Below are 23,370 nucleotides of genomic sequence, written 5' to 3'. Positions count from 1 at the left end.
TAGATTTAATTAATATTTTTACTCATCATCAAACTCAGAAGTTAGGGAAGATATCCCGAGATGCTATCTTGCCTCAAGATACTCAAAAAAAATCCAGCACTTCACACAATTCCTATGTAAGATGACAAATATCTACTATCTATAAGGCATTTAAACATCCTTGTGGAGCTCTACCTCTTTTACTGCCCAGTCTGACGTTAGACACTTGAATTTTACCCTTTATGTCAGAGGACTCAAATCAGTTGATTCCTCAAGCCTTCAATTAAAAACATTTTTAAAATGTGTGCCAGACCCACACTTGTAAAACTGTGTGGTCAAACTTTTTTTTCTGTTTTTAATCGTCAAACACATCCAGATAAGCTATATACACCCCAGCTGGAGAATGGAACTGTCTTTTTACCATTTTCTTATGGAATGTTCTCAAAATTCTGATCTGGGATGAGTCCTCCTCACACGCAGCAAATCAGAACACGTTTGAATGACACGTTCAAATCTGCGGCTCAACATGCTGTGTTTGCATGGGAGCTGTAGTAACAGCAGAAGGCAATAAATACTGTTGCAGGTTTTTTAGCTGAGCTTTAGAAACAGTACAAAGGCCTTTGAACTGTGATGCAGCAGCAGTCCTAGGAAACCAAGCAGCCACACCCGCAGTGAGCGGGTGCACAGCAGCAGCAGCAGCAGAGCCAGAGCTCGGCTGGCACAGCGGGACAGGAGGAGCTGCACTACAGAGCAGGAACAGGGGCCTCTCCTAACACCACTTGCAGAAAAAGCCTCAAGACAGACAATGCCAAGCCCATGAACAGTCTTTACTTCTATCAGTTGTTTCACAGCACAGTGAGACACAGCACAAAGTTTGTACAGCGGGATCTGCAGACAGTTTAAAAACAGGCAATTATCTTTAATAAAAAGCATTGAGTCTAAATGAAAATAATATGAAGACAAACAATACTGAAGCTAATGATCACCTTGCTTGCTTTTGATTGTCTAAGAAGTCCAAGACTTGTCATAGTGCCTTTAATGTTCTCCAATCACCTTCTCCAAACACCCTAGTTAGTGTAAAGCTTAATGTGCCCCAACTCATACGTGTGGGTAGGTTTCACAACCTTTTCCTCTTGCTCTCAAACCCTACTTGCAGTGTGTGGGGAGGTGCAACAACTCTCATCATACAACATTCTGATTCACAAAGAAGCAGCACGAGTGTTGTACATAATTTAATTTGCACTTCTGTATATAAATGTTTACTATATTGCACACTATTGCAGCACTTAAAAACATCTAATTATTTGCAAAAATTAGTAAAATACTTTAAAGGATTTAAAAATAAGGGTTTTAATGCAACTGACAAGATAATAAAAAAAGCAATTTACTTAATGAGATACAATCCTTTATGTTGGAAATGAAAGTTACATACAACTAGAGTACAATTAAAATATACCATATAGTTCAACACTTAATTCCTCAAATGTGTAAAATTAACAAGCTTCTACTGTCATAGATATACAATTTTTCCATATTGTGAAAAGGATTTTTCAAATTAAATACAGGTAACATAATATTCTGTAGTTATATTTCACGACTGTGTTTAAATGAGAGGGTTGTATAATACTCACATTGTCAAATGTACTCACTAATGCCTTGGAAATTGCACACTTCCCCTCCTTTTCCAAAATAGAATCTCGTTTCCATACTGAAGTCTATTATGCCATATTGGAAAAGTGTTTAACTTGCTGACAGGATTTTCATAAAATTAAAAAATAGCAGAATATCATGGCATTATGATGACCTTTCCACTTATGCCCATGTAGAATTTAATCTGGATATCAGACAGACACGTCAGAACCAATTTCCTAGACTTTTGTCTTATTGTACACGCAAGATGAATGATTACAGTATATTACAAAACAGAAAAATCTCTGAACCTTTCTAGAATTATAAATGTAATGATTAAAAATTAAAATCATAACAGAATCAAATTGTGATCTCCAACATTTATTAAAATCTTTAAAGTTCATAAACGACAACAAAGTTACTGTAGAATTTATCGCATACAGCTAGCATACAGCAGCATGTCCTTGGTCTAAATGAAATACAAAAGATTTTAACATTTTCATACAAAGGATTTCTTTAAATTTATTAATGTGACGATATATCTTTGTTACATAAAATTTGCTACAGCAAAGTATCTTATACTTTTCTTGCACGTATGTAAATATGGGTGGACAAAGACTGCATTCAGTGTCAGCCTCCTAATGACGTTGTGCAAAAATGCTCAACAACCTAAACATAGAGAACGTTGGGTGGTACGTTTCAGAGTCTTTTGTAAAATGTCTACAAAGGCTTTTCTTTAGGGAGTCTCATACAGATTAAAAGGAAGGAATGCCATCAGCTGTTGATTTGCTCTGGCATTCAAACAAATACAATGGCTATGTATCAATATAGCTCAGTTTTTTAAAAAAACAATTCATCCTTGTATGCATGTAAATTTATCATAAAACATGAGTCTAGTTTAAACTGCTTAGATGTGCTGTTTTAAGACAGGTCACTGAGACAGCCAGAACCAAGTGTAGAAATAAAACTACTATGAATAAGTTTAAAAGCAACCCCCAAAAAAGTGCTGAGCCGCTGATTATTAACATTGAAATAAATGTGTAGAGGTGCCCAAAGCTAGCACATGGTAGCAATATCTTTTAAGTCAGTTGGTGAGAGTATACAAAACATAATTAAACCCAAATACCTGTATCTGTGTGACCATACATTCTGGTTGATTGAAAGAAAGTAGGTTAGAAACAAAGACAATGCAACTAAAATAAATTCAGCTGTTGCAGTTTTTAAACTTTCTCTCTTTTCTTCGTGAATGAAGTGCTGTAATTAAAAAGAAAATGATTGTAGCAGTACTCCATCCTCAGTTTACTAATATAGTATACCAGAATAAAAACTTGGCAATAACCTCTTAACAGCTAACAAAAAATAACCGTGTTCATCCAGCGATGCATCTAGAACAATATTTTGCATTTGCTAAACCATTTATTTTTCACAGCTAATGGCAGAGCGCATTTTGCTTTTTGTGGCATGATGGTTCTTATTTTAATGGATGCCTTTTGAATCAAAAAAGGCTTGAAACAAGGAATACTTTGGGAGCCCAGACATTGGCTACTTAAAAAAAACCCCACAAAGTGAATCAAAATGAATCATATTCTCTACAATACTGACCAAAACTTCCTTTAAGAGTTTAGGGTTCTTGATCTTAAAAAAAGCCATTTTATACCTGCCAACTGAAATGCTGGTAAGTTGACTTGGTTTAATATGGTCCAAACTCCAGACCAGGTGGAATTCCTGCTCTCACGGGACTGTAAGCTTTCCATGGTACAGTCTGGTTATGGCAACTTACCTACTGCCTAGGTGGGAAATATGAAGGAAGGAGGCAGTGACAAAAAACTGCAGGGATGTAGAAAACCAAGGCACGGGGTCTAGCTACTGTCCCCTACTTAAGCCATCCAATTGATTCTACTGAATTTTGGTCAGCCTCCAGGAAGAAATGTTTTTAAGTTAATTTAGCAGACATTTATATGGCGATAAATACTACCTTCAAAAATGCTAAAAATGTTGGCTAGGTTTAGTCTGAGCTACTAAAAAATTATTATAAATTGTAGCATCAGACACAAGACAGACATGAATTATTGGCTGGCACAGACTAGAAGCAACATTTATCTTTCACTTCAGTCTAAATCACACTAGCCGCAACACCTTCCATTTCACTCACACAAATAATACATTATTCAAAATAAAATGGAGCATTCTTGGGTAAAAAACTACTTCATTTCAAAGGGGGAAAATGAACAATACACAGAAACAAAGAACGACAGAAACCAAAGTTAAGTAGGAAAGTGGTCTATTATTCTGTGTTACTGCACAAACAGTGCTTGCTTAATTGTGCCTAGTTAGAAGGGTTGGTGCAAACTGCACACATGGAAGATGGCAATAAAGACCTCAGTCGGCTTTGTGGAATGAAGTAACTAGGTAACTGTTTTGACATATGATGGTCTCAGCTCCACCTCATCTGTTAACAGAGTGCAAAGATCCCAATGTGAGCCCTGATGTCATCTTGTCCTCTTACTCCTACTAAAAATCAGCAAATTCTTTTGCACATTTTTCTGTTAGAGACGCACGAATATCTTCTTCTTCATAGTCATCGAAGTTGCTGGTATCTCCAGGACCTCTGCACTTTGGTATGAATGGAGCTTCTACCTGTATTGGTGGGAGACAAACAAGCACATGAAACGTTACTGGCCAATAGATTTAACATTGTGATAATGAGCACAGCAATATTCCCATTAATCCTCAAATCCTGCCAAATCAGGTATTACAGGCTAAAGTTGTGGCACATAAATAAAACCAGCCTAGGAAGGTACAGGCCTCTAGACGTGTGAATCTAAGTTGAAAAAGACTAATATCTCGCTGACAAACATCATTAAACAATTACTTCCACTTTAAAACAAAGTTCAGTTCTCTCCTTGCAGAGGTGATCCTGCTCCCTTCAGCTCACCAGCTCTGTGGCACAGCTCCCAGCACAGTCATGGCAGAAGCAGAGTAGACTGATTGCCATCAACGCTACACAAAAATCTTAGGGCAGTCTGGAACCCCTCTCCTTCCTACTTACCAACGACCCTCTATTTCCAAATAAAAACTAATCTAATATGAGTGTAAAAGAATTTGTTCTGCCTCTCCTACAAAGCTCCTCCTAGGACCTAAATATAAGTTAGAGGTGAAAGCCTTTCCAAAAAGGCCACAATGAGACACAAGAAATGACATGAAGGAGTCACTCAAAGACTGCACCGTAAGGAAAGCAAAAATCTAACAAAATGATGGAGGTGATGCAAATTTAAACCTGGAAATGCAAAGTAATCAGACAAGTGTCCCTGTCCCCAACATCCCCAGCAGGGAGTGTGCCAGGGGCAGCACGGGGGGAGACAACTAAGCAGGGCAGGCACAGCTCCAGCTCCAGCTGAGGCAGAGCATCATATCACACTGTGCAAGCAGGTAGGGTAATGGTGGTGTGGATGTGTTGTGTGTGTAAATCAGTACATTAAAGAGGTACAGCACAGACCAATACAAATGATAATAAATAATGGCCAGTCTTCGCGAACGAAGATTTTGGGAAAGGTCTTTTACCTTTCCAGCCTGCGCAATGGATTTTTTAGGTGAGACACAGCATGCGCTGAACTGAGCCCACCCTTTAATCCTAAGGTTCATCTGCCGGGGCCAAGCAAGCTTGGACAATGGCAGTGAGGTCCTCAGGACGTAGGTTTGTTTAGAGTGACCTTCTCATAGATGGATGGCCTTACAGGGCTAACGGGCTCCATCTGCCCGGGGGACTGGGATTCGAACCTGGGTTGCAGCGGTGAGAGTCCCACATGCTAACCACTAGGCCACCAGGGGTCCCAATACAAATGATACTCTGCTGACTTTGGGCAATAACACTATACACTCCAAGAAATCATACTAACTTTTGCCTTTGTTTGTGCAATTGTCACATGTGTATCCTTTTGTTCCTGAAACAATATACACGTTTCAGTGATTTACCCTGACTGAACACACAGCCTGTGTACATAGCTACCCTATAAAGCCACACATTTACCATTATCTGAATTTCTCTCTCTGTGTCTTCTTAAACTGATTTTCAGTTACTCTCTTACAGCAAAACTCAGAGCACAGAAAATATCACATTTACCACTGGAATTTGAGGATGCTGTCAAATGAGACACATCAGACCTCTTCCTATTACCTTCACTAAGGAAATTGCTAAAAAGAGATTGCAGGAGATAACAGCAGCTTATAGTGGAAATACCTGTTTGGCCCTAAGTACAACCATATTATCAGGCAGTATGTAAATAAATAGCTATGCAAACACACAAAGAAAACAAGACTTGATCGTATCCAAGATATTAAGTAATTGACTGGTTCACTTATGACTAGCATTAAATTTAAAGACAAATAAAAAAAAAAAAAAAGAAATAAATCATTCACATGACATTGGCTGCCAAGGAACACTACGTTTATTCAGGAGAATACATGCTGTGGTAACAACCACTGTGAAAAGCTAGTATAAGCCCAAAGTTTATTGCTGTATTTCTATGACTGCTTAAATGATATTACAATGTATGCTGTTGTTTCACACCCTTAGTAATTCAGGATTTATTCCTTAAAATGAAAAGCTTCAAGCTTATTCAGCATCAGTTTTCACAACCCTTTAAATCTTGTAATGGCTATTTCGTCTGCACTACTTGTTAACATTTTAAAATATTTCTTATTTCTGCAAAAGTAATTCTCTACAGCAGCGCACAAGGAATGCTAAGAATATTTAGCACAGTATTAAAACATCTGATTTAATATTATGGAGCCTGGGTGTCCCCAAACAGCCTACCAGCAAATGAAACTTGGTGCATATAAATCCGCCTTGCAAACAGGCATTAAGAAACCAAAGAACGATAACTACAAATCTGCAATGGAAAATATTTTCTTAAAAATATCTATACTTAATGCAAGGAATACAGGATGTGTTAATTGTACCCTGTCTACTAGTAATTAATACATTAGTGAATAATTCAACAACTGTACTGTCACGTTTGTGTAGACAAACAACCAGTTTCTTTTTATAAACTATTGTAAGTATTTAGCTTTGGCCTTTAAAATACTGCTCTTACAAGCAGCAAGTTCATGCCTCTCTAGTTAAGACTGTTAGTGTTTCAAATTCAAACCAATTTTTTAAAATATTATCACTTGTCTCTAGCCCTTTTCCAATATCAAGACTCAAAATTATTTCTCCACCTGAGTCTTCTGGGACAACACCAATTTTAGTCTTCTACTGCTGCGTATTGAAAAACGAAGAATTCAGAGGTTACATTTAAGTGAACAAATAATTTCTTAGGATTCTGTTTCTAGTTAACTCACTAATCTACAAATATTTAACTTTGACTCTACATTCAAAGGGAGGGGGAGCTTTGGAGCTACTGGAACCTAGACTGAATTATCATCATCCTCATTCCTTTTGGCAGCTCTGCTTCATTCATCCTGGCAGCACAAACGTGTTGCCCTCTAACAGATACATTAATGGCTGCTCACATGCTGAAAATATTCCCAGTTGTCTCTATTGCTTTTGTTCTTATGCAGGTCCAAAGCCCAGTGCAGACTGGGCATGGATTTTCTAAAAACCATATTACAAGTTGTGTTGATCAGGGAACTAGAAAACCGTTCTTAAGATGCCAGAAAAAAAAGCATTCAGCTCTTCCCATTGCCACAGCTCATGGAACTGCAGTCAGTCCAAGCACGGTGTCAGGAGACAAAAACCCCAAGCAAGAAGGAGGAAGAACGTTCCTTTAGGAGAAAAAAAAGAAAAGCTCTGGCTTTGGCTGGAGCTTCTCCACTCTGAAGCACAGTCTGACTGCTAGGAGCTGGCTGGAAAGGAAACCGGATTCCTCTCTGCTGTGGAGGAGTATTTATAGATGCCACTATAGCAGGGGTTAAATGAAAAGCAAGAGAGGCAGGAGATGGCTCACTTTGAGATAATCCAGAAATAGACTAAAGTACAACACCTGTTAAAGAGAACATGGATGTACATAGAGGTTCAGGATAAAATACCAATAAGAAACAATCATTCTCAAACAATATGTATCCTTTGCAGTCTTAAAAGATGAAACTACTTCTACCTTTTCTCAGTTTAAATTGATAGATTTAGGAAAAGAAAATCCCAAAATAATTAGAAATTTTACTTCAACCCCTTAAGGACCTGTAATAGTTTTGACCAGGAAGAGTCTTACCTTTCTCTGATAAATGGCAATCCAATCTGTAGTTGCAAACCACTTGTGATTCTTTATGTCATTTACACCATTCTTGAGATTTCCATATCGTTTGGTCAAATCTACCTGGAGTAAATTTCTTAGAAGATCCTTTAGGTCTGAACTGAAGTGTGACGGAAACCTCACCTAAAATTATATACCCACAACATTAAAAAATATTATACAAATTTGATTCTTCTCCCTGTGAAGTGAAACAACTTCATACAAAAGGAAACAGTGGGCCCATTTTCTATCCTTCCTCAAAAACCAAATCAAGTAGGAATGCATGAAGTGAGAGATTATTATTGTTGCACATGTATTTCTGTTTCAAAGAGCCTTTATCAACAGCATTACCTGGTTCATCTACCATTTCTTGAGCTGAGAGTTTCTAGTGGGCAAAATATTAATTTAGCGTAAGAGTGATATAAAAGCCAAGTTTAACTTAAGTTGGTGTCTCACCAACACAACATAATCTCAAGACACACTCAACTATTTTCTAGGAATAAATTTTTAGATTATATTATATATATGCACACATGGGAGACACAGTACAGTACAGCATATATACAGCATATAAATATATAGACATGCTCTGAAATAACTGTACATTCAGCAATCATGTATGAAAAGTCAGTCTGGAACTTTATGCTGTACTGCAATCTGTCTGATAACTAAATGCACCAAGATTAAAAGTCTTACATAACTAACACAGCACTATTTGAAGATTGCATGCCAGTGACTTGCAATTTACTCAAACCTGGCTAAAGGATATTTGCAGATGATTCCTGGGATATAATTACAGAGGGTTTTACTAGCAAATGATCTACTGACACCATTTGAGAAGGCAGAGAGAAGGAAGGGAAAAAGAACAAGCAGAAAGCTATATTTGTCATCCTCACAGTCTCAGTGTTTGACACTCCCTATATTCAGCTGATCAATTATGATGTAAATACAGAACATGGAATTACTTAAAATAAAAACATTTGTGATATCAAGAAGTCTAATTATCAAGGACACTGCTTTAGTTCACCTATCAATATAGCTCTATTGTACATTATGAGAAATCAGCAGGTTTTAATGACTATAGTACTTAGACCACTTAGAAATAAGGAAATATTAACTCAAATTTTTAAGTAGAGAACTAAGAGAATGAGGTAGAATGAAAGACCTCAGGTTATAAAGAACTGCTAGCTGAAGACTGAATGTTAGAGTTTCCAGAGTTTCTGTCCAGTGCTGTTTCTGCAGCCATCCATCCATGGACTCAGTAAAAAAGGCAGATGATCAACAGTACAGATGTCAAGCCAATTAGATAAAACTGCAAAACTGTCCAACTTTTTTCTTTTAGCTTAGAAGAAAAAGATTTCTTTAAAAGTAGATGTTTGTAAATTAATTCCCATATATTGATAGAAACAGCTGAAGGTTCACAGTATTAAAGCCTTTCAAAGAGCAACAACCTTCTTGATTTCCCAAAGAATCAATGTCAGTGCAGTGCAGCACAGGCCTGCTGAGGTGCTGCCCTTGGTTAGAGGCAGGGAGGTACCTGGGGCAGCACTGCTGTGTCTGTGCAGGGACAAGGGAGACAGTCACAGATCCAGAGAGCACAGAGAAACACAGACAACACCGGCTGCCAGGAGAAGCTGCACAGTGAGTACATTTTGGTGCCATTCGGCACCAAAGGTAAGAGATATTAATTAAAAATAAAAGGGAAACATTGGAAACACTTTTTGAAAATTTTATACAGCAATGAAAACCAAACAGAACATTAGACATGTCTTGAACTACATGACTGCAGAAGTAAAGAGACCTACTAGGAATGATGGAAACCCTTCAGAGCTTCTCAAAAACTGCAAAAAAATTCTAGAAAATAGCTAGGCAAATTAAGCATACAGCTAAATAGTTGTTAACAGTCAGATCATTTCAATCCAAGCATGAAGGGATATAATACCACAATGTCTGTAAATTTAGTAATTGGCATTTTAAATCTGAAGGCAGGGAGCAGATTTTTAGAACTTGGATTTTCAAGTAACAATGTCTGTAGTTAAGAAGTGGACATTACACACTTTTCCTATGTTCTTTCCAAATTGCTGTCTAGCAGCCAGTGAATTCTGCATGTCCTCCACCAAAGAACAGGCTCTGCAAAGACAAACAACTGCGTTTGTGAGAACACACAAACTTACCTTGCCAGACACAATCTTCTCGTAAATTTGAATGGGCTGATCTGCAAAGAACGGGGGATATCCAGCTGCCATTTCATAGATTAACACTCCTAATGCCCACCAATCCACTGCCTTGTTGTAACCCTGCATAAAAACATCCACTGTTAGTCCCGTTTCTAACACAGATTAACATTTCCAGTATATACCTATGGAATACAAAGAAAGCAATTACACTGTTTGCTCAATACAGAGCTTACAACCTAATTCAAACCAAACTGGCAGTCCCAGATTCCAAAGCAATACATTAAACCCTAATACAGCCCTGCCAGTGAAACAGTGAGAGAAGGGAAACATTTTGCACACGTTTGTGTGATGAGTGCCAGTGGTGTCTTTACAGTGATGGGACAAGAATCCCTAAGTGACAGACACAGGCACAATTTATTTATTTACTTAAAATCAAAACTATCTTATTACAGAATGATTGAAAATTCTTCAAAGCTTAGGGACATTTCATTAAATATCACAGTATTTCCTAGACAGTATACTGTCATCTTTTAGCTCGATTATCTGCATTTCAGAACATTCATTTTCATATGCAGTGAGCTAGCTACAAGAGCTTAGAAGTTTAGTTAATAAGCTGTTATAGTCATTTACGATATGATCTTAAAAACCTGAACATTAAATCATTAGTAGGTCCTATTCAGTATTACAGAAGCCAAAAAAACCATCAAACCTAGTCATTTCATATATGTTCCCTGAGATCTTTTACAAAGCTCAGGGCTCAGATTCAGTCTTTTCTGAAGAATCCACTATGAAGAATTTGTAGTAGATGCATTGCAATTTATTCTGCTGTTTTAGCTGCACTGGGGCAAAAAAAGGTGCAAAGAACCAACATTTTTTCCCCAAATAGATGTGGATTTTGTTTATTTTTGAAGACCTGCTAAGGTATTTAATTAAACCACACACTAAATGTGCGATTTAATATTATGTATTATGACTATTTATAGCATAAGCAGTTCTGTAAACTATATTTTCCCTTTGCAAAATATATAGGGCTACAGTTAAACAGCTATGTGATTAATAAGACTTCTTCTATGTTTGAACACTTAGTGCAAGTAGCAGACAAACGGATCAAGAGTAAGCTTGCAGTGCATGTACTTGATGTGTAAAACCAGTGGATTGTCACTTCTGATTTCATGGAAACTGCCTTAAACCTGAAACACTCTGCAACAAGTTATGTGATGGCTACTGATTCATCCCCTGTGTGGTTCCTGTTACCTCTGGAGTTCCTGTTCCAGCCTGTTAACACTTCAGAATGTAATCACTGAGCTCTGTGGTTCTGATAAGGATGTTAGTTAATTAACTTATTATAGATTTTTTAAATCTCTTTTCCCCTCACAAGTTACATGGCAAGCATATGTAGAAAGTTCTGTACAGTACTGTGAAAATTGCTGATGTGGCATAAGTTTTAGCATATTAAAAAATATTTACAATGCAATGATTGCATTTTATGTAATTCATAAAGAATCGACCGGTCAAGATTTGATTTTTCGAAGTATCAGCAATTGTCTATCCCTCAGAGTTTAACAATTAGGTGGTTATGTTTTAACTGCATCAAATGCATGGCTGAGTAACAAGACAAAGTACCTTGCTGAGAATTATTTCAGGTGCCAGGTATTCTGGAGTCCCACATAACGTCCAAGTTCTTCCTTTTACTCTTTTTGCAAAGCCGAAGTCCGTGACCTATCATCAGAAGAAATAAATTGACTGTAAGTGCAAAGAAATTTAAAATTAAGTACTTTTGAAATCTTTCGGAAAATCATTTTATTAGAGGAAAAATTTATTTCTCAAATCACATAGCAGCATATTATCAGATGTACCTTCAGTTCAGTTCTCAATAAACAGAAGGTTTCTCATTATCTAATTAAGAAAGAACACAAAGTAGGTATTATCACCTGACATAAGCTTCTACGTGTAAATTAAAAAAACAGTGGGAACTGTGGCTTACTAATCTTCCACATGCACTGCAATTACATTATTCATTTTCCTTATACTTTTCACATCGGGCTGTTTGTACTGCCGAAAGTTTAAAGAACAAGAATAAGATATTTATATATTCCTTTACTTAGCAAATAAATGAATCACAAAAAGGGTCATGATATCCAACAGTCTTGTAAATTTAGAATTTTATTGCATGAGTGTATAAAGGTTATATGTAAAATTAGTGTGGGAATAAGACAACATAAAAGAGGTCTTCCAGTCAGTTCTGATTCTGAGTATCTTTGAAAGCATCACCAGAGTCAAGTTTGTTACTAGAGCCCTGGGGGAAAAATGTAGCAGTAATTGTATTCACAAATGGATTATAAATTCTTCCTTTCACTTGTCATGTTTTCTGCAGGAAGTTTTCAGAACTCTGTGTGCAATATCACACTCTCTGTGGTTTTTCCTGGACAGTAATGTGGAATATATATGGAAGCCAGGTAGTTACATGTGAAATTCTGCGATCCATTGAAGCTACCAAGTCTATTTGTTTGGGGATCCTTTTCTTTTGTTTCCTCCTCCTTGGTATCAATTTCAACCCATTCCCCAAGAGAGCATACTGTACTACAATGAAAATCAATGCTAATTATACAGTAACCCTGTCCTGTACACTAGTGTCACAATTAAAGAAGCCAAACTCCAAACTACCAAGGCAGCTTTTGCTTCGTTTTTGGTAGAAACAACAGCATCAACAGCTGGAACTGAACAGAGTGGGTGATGTGTTGACTACACAGACCTGGTTCAGTCAGCAAAGAATCATTTCTGTGTTTGGGAATGCACATCAGTCTATGTAAGAATAATACACTACAAACAGGAATGGCTTTAAAATGGAAAAAGAAAATGAAGTTTGTGCAGCATCGACACAAACAATGTGCAGCACCTGTGCAGCATCAACAGATGAACACAAATCTCCCTCTGCACCAGCAGGAAAATGTATCTGCTGCATAGAGAGAGTTGCCAACTCCGGACTAAGACAGTTATAGCTTTACATTAATGATGCTCCCCAACCACATTAAAGGAACTCGTATTTATCTTCTCCCTACAGTATTATTTTACTCTCCACGCAAAATTATTTTACAGTTATAAGCTGTTTAAGAAATGACTCCTTTCCACTTCTCTGGAACATTTTTATGATGTATTTTCTTGTTAGATTCCGCTACGGTTAAAGGTGATCCAATGAGGAATGAAGAACTGCCATAGTTGAGGGACTGTAAAGCATTGCAGAGTGCTTGTTGCTGCACACACTGCCTTCCCATTTGCCATTTAGGTCAAAAACATAAGAGTTAAAAGGAAGATGAGAAGGTGCCGAGAGAGACTGTTGTAAAACCAAAGTCATCATTTGCAGCACTGCAATTCTGATCAGGCCTCAACTCAGCTCTTACTCCAGATGTCTGAGAAGGCCAGGACTCCCCAAGGGTGGGATTCATCTGACAGACATTAAGTACCACAGTATCAGTGTTAACATCCAAGCTGGTTTTCCCAAACTACTTATACAGACAATGCAGAGAAACAGATATTTTAGGGCACCTTTCATCTTGTTCTAGGGCAGACGTATAAAATAGGTCAGATGAACAGAGCCATGTAATCACCTACTTCTCACCACAGACCCCAAGGGAAATCTTGACAACTGGCTCCACTGCAGACAGCTCTGCTGTGCACACTTCATTTTAGTCAGAGGAAGTACAACCCAATGGTTTTAACCATTACTAAGCAGTAGGGCATTTGAATACTCCCCAAAAATAGGCTAAACATGCCAAACAGCTTCAGATCATTTATTCTAAACACATTTTCTAGAATGACCTAAATCTACACAGTAAGACAATAAATATATGAAAAGTATCATACCTGGATGTATCCTTGCTGATCAATTAAAAGATTTTCAGGCTTTAGATCTCTGTAGATGAGGTCTAATGAATGGAGGTACTCAAATGTTAGCACTATCTGAGCTGCATAAAACCGTGCATGTGGTTCACTGTAAAGAATTAAAACAATATTAATTACCCCAGTGCTATGCTAAGGTACTGGAACAACCATGTAACTGCCAGGGATAGACAAACTAAGCATGTTAACCTCTTCTTTTACTGTGTAACAAGAAAAAGCAAAAGCAAATGTTTTAGAATTGATACATGCATTCCCTAAATTTAAGTCTTGCAGCTAAGATACACATGCAAATCAAGATGGATGTATCCCACAGTGCAGAGCTTAAACCTCAAATTTTACTTTTAGAAGCCATCATCAGTTTCAGTGACAATATCCATAGGGATTCCAAGATTTTACAATGCATAGATCACAAATGTCTGTATTAACTAATCAAAAAATAAGAAATAATTACAAGTTCTTCACTGCCTGACTAATTTAAGTCCACTAAAAAAGAGGTAAATTAAATGCATTTAACCCTTCAGAATTTTTTTCAATGCTAACAAATTTTATAAAACCCTCTTTCCAAATTAGCAACTTAAGCCTTTTTAAAGGAATAATGCCATTAATACTTTTACCTGAACCTTCCGATTCTTCTTAGATGTGAAAACATTTCACCACCAGGAACATACTCCATTACCATGTATAAATTAGAATTGTCCTAAGGAAACAAGTAAACATACACAAATAGACATTAGGCATGCTACAGTTTCTGTAATTCCTACATAGAATGTATTTTACTAAAGAATGAAAATGAAAAATTGTAGCCATCCAATGGCCCGGACAAATATAAAGCAACATGGGTAGAAATTCTTGAAAAACTGCAAAAGAAGCATCATATATCTCAAGAAATCTATTTTAAAGTAAATCTGAATAAAGATAATTAGTGAGTTCCTGACACAGAATGGTGTGCAAGAGACCTGAAGGAAGAGAGGGAAGATGCTTAGTGCAAGTTTAAGCATGCACTTCCCTGAAACCCAGCAACTACTTCAAAATGATGATTACCTTAAAAGAATACTCCAGTTTAACAAGGAAAGGAAAGTTCACCGCTTGTAATATTCTCTTCTCATTCAGTGTGTGTTCTATCTGCTTCAGTTTGACGACCTAGGAGACAAAAAAATACTCAGTTTAAGTGTGACATTTTATAGTTGTTGATAAATTTTTCAGTCTTGAACAATTAGTTGAAAGCAAGCTTGTAACTTTACACATAATGAAAAACCTTATGGATTACTGGTACAATAACAGTGCCAAGAAAGGATTAAAAAGCCTAACAACATTTAAAGTGTAACACTTGTGCAATACGGTTGGCAGACAACTCTACAAATAGTGTTTCTTCCTACTTGCTGAGCATAGAAGATAGTAAGGAAAACCTCTCTGCATTTCCTTAAGAATTGCTTATGCTTGTAACGGAGATACTTCTGCAGCAGTTCAATAAAATCCATTTGATCTTTGGACCCTTTGTTAAGAAAGGCAGGAGACTGTGTCGGACACATTTAATTCTGAATTTTGTTATCTGTAAACAGGAGTAAACAGACTTACTGTATATAGCTCACACATTAGTGAGAAAACTAAGGAGAATACAAATTCAGAATTTCCATTCTTATAAGTAATAGTTACTTCTTGGAATCCATTAAAATGTTAAGCTGCTAACACGGGGGCAAGTTGCTGATTTCTGATCATTGCTCTTTCTCAGTCAATAATAATTGGTTTCCTTGTGTTAAACCCCAACATTGCATAATCAATTATTTCCATTTTACTTAATCCCTACTGCACAATTTATCTATATCTCATTTTGAGAATGGCATGATTTCCAAGTAAAATTACTTTTTTTTTCTTTCTCCATAGGAAACAAGGAGAAAATGTACAAGAGTGATCAAACGAGTCTGGTTTTGTGTTTGGAAATCAAATCTAACTGCTATAAATAACAGATAAGCAAGATATTTCAACCCTGACTGAAACTGTATTTAAATTTAACTTTTAGATACAAAAAGGTAGTACCAACAAAAAACTCACTGCTGCTTTGAAATAAATGTCATGCAAGGCTAATAGTGACTTAAAATATTAAATCTCTTTTGAGTCACAGATCTTTAGCGACCAAAGAAAAATTTTGCTCAAATCAGCTCATTTGTGAAAGGTGTGCCCTCCACCCCTGGAGAGCTGCAGTGCTGGAATGTTCTTGTCCATCCAAGCAAGAAACCCGAGGCTTCAGTGAGTGAGGTGTTCAGCTGCAGTGCCAGACGTGGCTTTGCCCCCTTCCAGCACCTCCTCCCCGTTGGGTGGGGCAGATGGAGCAGTGCCCCGGGCTCAGGGTGCTGTGGAACACTGGGGAACACCAACCCAGCCTCCCACAGCACAGCCCTGCTCACCTAGGAGCTCAGGCTCAGGGATGCCCAGTGCCAGCCCACTGCCAGCCCCTGGGACACAAAGGATCCCTGCTCATGGCAGATTCTCCAAGAGCTGATATTTGAGCTCAGGCTCAGGGATGCCCAGTGCCAGCCCAGTGCCACCTCCCAGGACACAAAGGATCCCTGCTCATGGCAGATTCTCCAAGAGCTGATATTTGAGTTCAGGCTCAGGGATGCCCACTGCCAGCCCAGTGCCAGCTCCCGGGACACAAAGGATCCCTGCTCATGGCAGATTCTCCAAGAGCTGATATTTGGGCTCAGGGATGCCCAGTGCCAGCCCCTGGGACACAAAGGATCTCTGCTCATGGCAGATTCCCCAACAGCTTGGCTGTGTCCCAGCTCTTGTTCGTAATATTTTCTTTCCAAAAACCATTACAGAATGAAACCAGCCAAGCAATGGTGTGTTACAGCCTTTCTGTCACAAGGCAGACAAAGGAATAATATCCCTATATACACAAACTACTGGCTACACCAACATTGACTACATTTTTTTTCATAACCTGACGAATCAAGCTTAAGATTGGATAACAAAGGCATAGACTATATGCTTTCTCTTATTTCAAGTAAATTGGAAATGAAAAATTATAGGCAGCCCGCCCACTGTCTGATTTCAGACATCTGTATATATTTTCTATAATAAAATAAGTGATAGAAATGTGTTCTCCCTAAACCATCTCCTATTTTTTCATCAATTAATGGAAGCTACTAATAAATTTTTAATAGAACACAAATACATAATTATATATGCTAACTAAGTTGAGTTGAAAAAGCAGATATTTCATAAAGGAACACATCAAGACTTCTGATTACAGACAAAACCATCTAATTTACTAAGAGAAGACTGATGTCTGGATGCAAACATGTTTTAATCCTGTGAATCATTGACTGCAAGTCCACTGCAATTGTTAAAAATGTGACTTTTTGCTTTTGCCAAAAAATTTTATAACTATAGCTTTCCAATTTTGAGAGGTAGTAATGAATTTAATGAACTTTGTTTTAAAATCCTCGAGTATTTTTATAACAGCTTTCTGAATTAAGATGTAATTTCATAAACTGTTCCACTGACAACAACTCAGCCATTCATAAAAAATGAACCAGTTGAAAATGTGAGATGTGGTGCTGGGCTCTCTGGGCAGCAGTGGGATGCTACAGAGCTCTCCTCCAGGAACCCACCAGCCACACTGAGGTAATGAGGAGGTGCATTTCCACCTATGTTTTAATTTAACTGGATTTTAAAAAAAAATATAAGTTAGAAACCATTGTTAGAGAAGAATGCTTTAGTTACAAAAAAATGAGCTGCTCCAAGTAAAAATAAAAAAAAATGTCAGATTTGACACCAAAAAAAAAAATTTTACTTTAATTCCTCCTTATCTGACCATTATAAAGTAATCCTTAACTAAAGGAACCATTATTCATGGTCCAGGACTCCAGATCACATGTGAAGAATGCTGGAACTGCAATTCAGGCAAAACAGTTTGATTATGTCACTGCCATAGTTCCATTATATAAAATTACTCAGAAATGTAATATTGCCTAAGTGCAAGAGTTCACACTGAGGCAACGCTGACTTTCATTTTGTTAGTTGCTGGTTATTAAGTTCTCTTTGCCCCATTAATACTTTCTGAATATGATTTTTGTTACACAGCAGCAAAGTTACGTATAGTGTCTTACAAAGTAAGAAGAGCTCTTACACTGAGGACCTTCAAATCTACTAATCTAACTAATGCACTTCTGAAAAACTTGTCAAAACTACTTGTAATGATAAATTCCTTTAAAATACCTTTCCACATTCTGGAATTCTATTTAAATTTTAATTCTATTTAATTAATCTATTTATATAATTATTTTTATAATTTAATCTATTTAAAATTTAAACTTTACCAAACGACACCGTTTACTTAATCTAAGAGTAATAAGCTGTTAAAAAAAACAATCAGGCTGGAGCAGCAATACAGGTTCAGAGTACATCACTGAAGTTTTTGACACAGGAGATATCCATGATGTGACAGTTGTTCCAAGAGGGAGACCACTGTTCTATCTATGCAGTTACTACTGCTGCAACAGGATTATTACATAATTATACACACAAAAAGGATGGGATCAACATCCATACTTCTTGATCCATCCATTCTTGATCACAGGATCAAGAATGGAAAATAAATTATTTGTGCAATCAATTTTAACTTCAACTGTGGTTCACAAATGAAATTTTTGAGAATTTCTGACCCAAAGAGCCTTCCAGAGTTTTGACCTACCGTGCAAAAGCTTCTTTCTTTCTTTGTTTATTTAAACTACAGCACTACATTTTGCTTTGGCCAAAGAATATATAGGCCACCTTACATAAGCAATGCAAAGAATTTACCTGACAACATTTCATTAATGCTTTGGATACTACTTAGAGCCTCTTTGGCCTGCTGTTAACGTTATTGCCCGTTGTGTGAATGCTACACAATCCCAACAACTGAATCTACTGCCTAAAAGAGAAAGTCAAACGTTTAAATTGTCACTGGTATCCAAGTGTGATAAGAAAAAGAACAGTCTGTGCAACACAGTTCAGCCACAGCTACCAGATCTTTGTCTACATCAAACTCTTTTGTACCACAAAACCCACTATAAATTACACCAACCTTCTGTTTGTCCAGTATCTTCATAGCATAATACTGTTCTGTGGATTTATGTTTCACCATCATTACTCTCCCAAATGATCCTGTTCCAAGGGTTTTTTGCCTCTCAAAATCATCTAGGCCAGCAGTATTCTACAGGTACAAGGATATAAGGACATTATTTACAATCTAATACCCAAAGACAATTTTAACTGTATGAACTAAATTCATTTATTAAAAAAGTTGAGTAAAATTACACTTATCAAAGACAACTATAGCCAACTGTACTGTTGTTATAATTTCACATTTGTCAAATTTTAGTAAGAGATTTTACACTGCACTCATTAAAACAGAAAGACTTAACTGAATTATATCACATTTCTGTAATTTGTTCATACGGGTGACACATGCTTAGTAAGAAACATCTAGCAGTAAACTGATGACGAATTTAACATGCAGATAAATAACCTCCTCATGCTTCCCAAACAAGAACATTAGAACATGCAAAAAGCCCCAAGTTCTAGAGACAGTTCTACGTGGAGAGAATGTCACTGGGTACATTTTCTCAGATATCCATTGCCATAGCATTTCAAATGGTGCTTTAAAACAATGACCCTTCCCCAAAATCCCAACCTTCCACGTTAAAATTGTACAAGATTTCTCTCTAACAAGCTCCTTAACCTGCCCCCAAGCCCTATGCAGTAGTTTTAGTACCCTTGATTCCCCTTACTATCATGAGGGCAATTATTAGCATGGTAAATTACAGATGTGTCAGTGCTTCTTGTTATAAAAAAAGCCAACTAAAACATGCCAATAGATTTAGAGTCTTGTCATGTTGATTGTGAACACCATTCTCCTAAGAGAAACCTGTTGTTCAGTATGAACATTTCATCAGCTCAAATCCAAAGCAGACCCAAGAGTCTTTGCTGATGAACTTCAGAGACAAAGCCGACATTAAAAACGGAAACTCCTTTATAAATGGCACTACAATTAGTTCTGTTTTCTGCTCATAGCCAACTGATAACATTATCAAAAAATGCAATACAGAAAATTACTGAATGCTTAAATGAGTGATACCTGAGGAGGGCTTTCCCATTTTCTTAAAAAGTCTTCTTTGGCTTTGGCTAGGAACTCTTTCACTGAAAACACACAAAAGAGTACATTTTAATTAATATAATTAATCATGGATGTAATGGAAATGCTTTGTTAGCAAAATACATAAACTTTATCATCAACTTCTTTCTTCAACTCCTAATACGCTATTTTCACCATGTATGAAAGCAAGCATCAATGCCTCTAGAACTTCTACCACATCTCTAGGTGATATTTAAGCTTTCTATAGTAACTACATCATTCTACAAAAATTACTTAAATTTTGCCAGTTCTAATAACTGACAATACTCTATAGGCAAGCAGGCTTTAAGGTGATGTTAGACATTCTTAATTCAACTGGGAAAAAACCAAACACCTGGCATTTATAAATAGCCATTCCACAAAGATTGACTTTTAATCTATTTTTGTTAAATAAACGTTGCATTTTCTTTCAGCTGCTTGACTGTATCGTCAATCTCATTGCTTTTTCCCCCATCACCTTTATTTAAAAGCTGTTGGCAAGCTCAAGAACCAAAGGGACAGCATTACTGCAAGCAGAGGTAAAGCACAGGGGTACAACACTGCACATTAAGCATGCCCACAGTCAGAGAATATGCAGTTTGAACACTGATTTTCCATTGAAACTGAAGGAATGTATAATGGCAAAATTCTGGATGACTGTTTAAAATGTGCACCAACATATTTTGCTCAGCTCATCTCTCAGCTGTTCCTTTTTTTGAATATCAATGCTCAGGCAGATCAGTGCAGATTCCTGCACGCACAGTCATTAACAGAGGGCTTTCAGACACTGCTGTGCTTCTGAAAGTCACAGAATCAAGGAGAAAATATCAGACTGGTTTTTTGTTCTCTGAATCATTTCACATAATACAAAGTTAATAACACTGGATTTTCTGCACTGTGACGCTCTGCCTCAAGCAATTGCTAAAAACACCCAGCAATATGCCACGATTACTCTGGGCAATATCTAGAAATATGCATTTTAGTAACTGTACTTTGCATTCTGACAGTCAAAAAAATTGAGGTTTATAACACGTAAACAATCATCTGGTGAATCGGAACTTCTTTGTACTTTTCAGTGAATACTAATGCTGACAAAACTTTTTAAAAATTCTCTTCTCATACCAGTAAAGTTCCAGCAGCAGTAAAAACAAAAGCAGCCCTGCAGAAGGCTGGTCATGAATGATTTTTTTTTAATTTATTTTTTCCACCCTCTCAGGTGTGCTAGACTTGATTATCACAAAACACCGAAGGGAGGTTTATGGCTCGCATCATCACTGGCTCTGATGGAGCAGCAAATATAATGGAAATTTCAGGAAAGCTGTCAAAAGTTCTGACAGACCTCAACATTAGGAAAGTGTTTAAAGCATGATATCGACTCAGTAATTTTATTTTAAGAGCAATATCACAGAGGAGGAACATACTCAGTATCCTAAACTTATGGTTAAGCAGAGCAATAAAAACACAGTTTATATCAAGAAACTATTTTAAAATGGTATTAAAACTCGCTGAGAGTTAAAAATATTTTAGTGGCTAATCAGTGAAAAATTTTTACATATTTATCCTGTGTGTGGAAAATATTTCCTTTGTTTTTAAATTATAGAGGTTATTCATGTAATGACTTTTAATGATCCTAATTTGAGAAAAGGACAGGATTTCCTGTGGTATGAAATAATTTCTCAACACAAAAAAAGGAAACTAGCGATGTCCAAATTCATGTTTGATGATCCTTCTTCCATTAGGAGAACAGAGATGATGTGATCGAGTGATGAATATTGATAAAGTTTTTCAAACATCAATTTATGTCAAAGTAGCACAAGTATTATTTTCTCTTAATGACGAGAAAACAATCCAGGAAGATCAGTAAGATGACCAAAAAGCTGAGCCTTCAAACTTAAGTGGCCACAGCTCAGAAGTGAACAGTAACTCTAACACTGTACAGCTCAACCAAAACATGAAGTAGTTGGTCTCATTTTTTTCAAGTTATTACAGTACATATGTCTTAAATATCCCTCATGTTCTCTCTGTTGTTCATATAAATAAGTATTTTAACTTTCCATATATTTTGCACTGAAATATGACCATTCAGTATTTACAAAACTATACAATGACATTTACAAAGTCATTTCTGTCTCTGTTCTGCTTATGGAATAAAGAATGCTGTTTATGAAATTAATGCAATCCAGCTCGAAATACTTAAATTGCGGATATGTGAGAAAAATCTCTCATTTCTAGAATATCACTAAGCCACAAGCTCTCCTGCAGCAAAACTTCTACCTTATTCTACTTTACTTTGGCTCTCTTTTCTTAGAAAGCAGCATTGAACATGTGTATGCAAAATAAAGCTACCCAGTGGTGCCCATTTATCTTAAAATTACTATCTTTTAAAAACGATTTTATATTTTGTGATGTGTTATATTGGAATTACAGTTTCTTCCTAATGAGAGTGGGTCAAATCGTGCCTGGTTCTCACTTTCAGAGGTCACCTGAGCTCCTGCACCTCAACACAATTCAAGAGGTGCTCAAACAGAACTTAGGCAACTTCAGTGCATACACCTCAGTCATTTCTCAAAATAGGACCTGGAACTTGAAACAGGAGAGGTACTTTTGAAAATTCTCTCAATCACAGAACAGTAGCTCTTGCTCCAGGAGAACACATTTCCTTTCTACTCCTCGAGTGCAGAATCAGAATTTCCGCAGCAGCGGCCGCTGGAGTCGGTGTGTGATGCAAACAAACAGGGCAGAGATGACAACACAAGTTTTCCTGAAGTGCACATTTTTAGCCACCTTACATTGTGCCGATGTGTCTCTTGGTTGCTTTTCTAGTCTAAACTGTACCTAGCATCTGTGACTCTGGGCACTAATGAAGGAATGAGCATACCAAACGTCTCTATAGGTTCCCCAAGGGTTTGCAGGAACATTCACCCACACAGATGAGATGATGAAGAGAGGAAAGAAAGAGAAGAAGAAAAAAAAGTTTTATGCATTTCCACAACAAACACATAGAAAACACAAATACATTCCACCCTTTCCCCTCCCCGCTCTAGAACGGACCCTGTAATAAAACAGCCCTTTCCCACATAGACAGAATGACTCATGCTAAATCACAGAATGTTTGAGCAAAGGCAGAAAAAAAACCCACCAAAGGCAGCTGAATTCAGTATGAAAAAAAGACCATGCATCACAGAAATAAGCACAGCTTACAAAACTTCAGGAGATCAAGTTGGCATTTTAATAATTAATCTATTCCAAGACACACACATCAAAAGGAGCTGTTACTAACAAAAGTGTATCTATCTTCATCACA

At 37.0% G+C, this 23,370-nt stretch overlaps 1 protein-coding gene across 7 annotated transcripts in view; it reads right to left on the bottom strand.

The window, feature by feature from the left end:
* Positions 1-1,304: 1,304 nt before the first annotated feature.
* The window catches only part of PRKACB (protein kinase cAMP-activated catalytic subunit beta), an 80,743-nt gene continuing 58,677 nt past the window's right edge, over positions 1,305-23,370 (bottom strand). For 6 of the 7 annotated variants that reach the window (XM_027683239.1, XM_027683240.1, XM_027683235.1 and 3 more), the window contains 9 exons: positions 20,031-20,092; positions 18,978-19,106; positions 14,951-15,049; positions 14,524-14,606; positions 13,874-14,000; positions 11,636-11,731; positions 10,010-10,132; positions 7,815-7,979; positions 1,305-4,245 (listed from right to left, as the gene is read on the bottom strand). In XM_027683239.1, the coding sequence (XP_027539040.1) occupies positions 4,120-4,245; positions 7,815-7,979; positions 10,010-10,132; positions 11,636-11,731; positions 13,874-14,000; positions 14,524-14,606; positions 14,951-15,049; positions 18,978-19,106; positions 20,031-20,092 (1,010 nt within the window). In that variant the 3' untranslated portion in view covers positions 1,305-4,119. Of the gene's footprint in view, positions 4,246-7,814; positions 7,980-10,009; positions 10,133-11,635; positions 11,732-13,873; positions 14,001-14,523; positions 14,607-14,950; positions 15,050-18,977; positions 19,107-20,030; positions 20,093-22,944; positions 22,954-23,370 lie in introns of all 7 variants that reach the window. The other variant, XM_027683237.1, reaches the window with a different exon arrangement.

Source organism: Neopelma chrysocephalum, unplaced genomic scaffold (assembly GCF_003984885.1).
Source record: "Neopelma chrysocephalum unplaced genomic scaffold, ASM398488v2 Primary Assembly neopelma1_64, whole genome shotgun sequence".
NCBI classification, from domain to species: domain Eukaryota; kingdom Metazoa; phylum Chordata; class Aves; order Passeriformes; family Pipridae; genus Neopelma; species Neopelma chrysocephalum.
The sequence above is the reverse complement of the archived record's forward strand: the minus strand, read 5'-3'. Positions and strand labels throughout refer to the sequence as shown.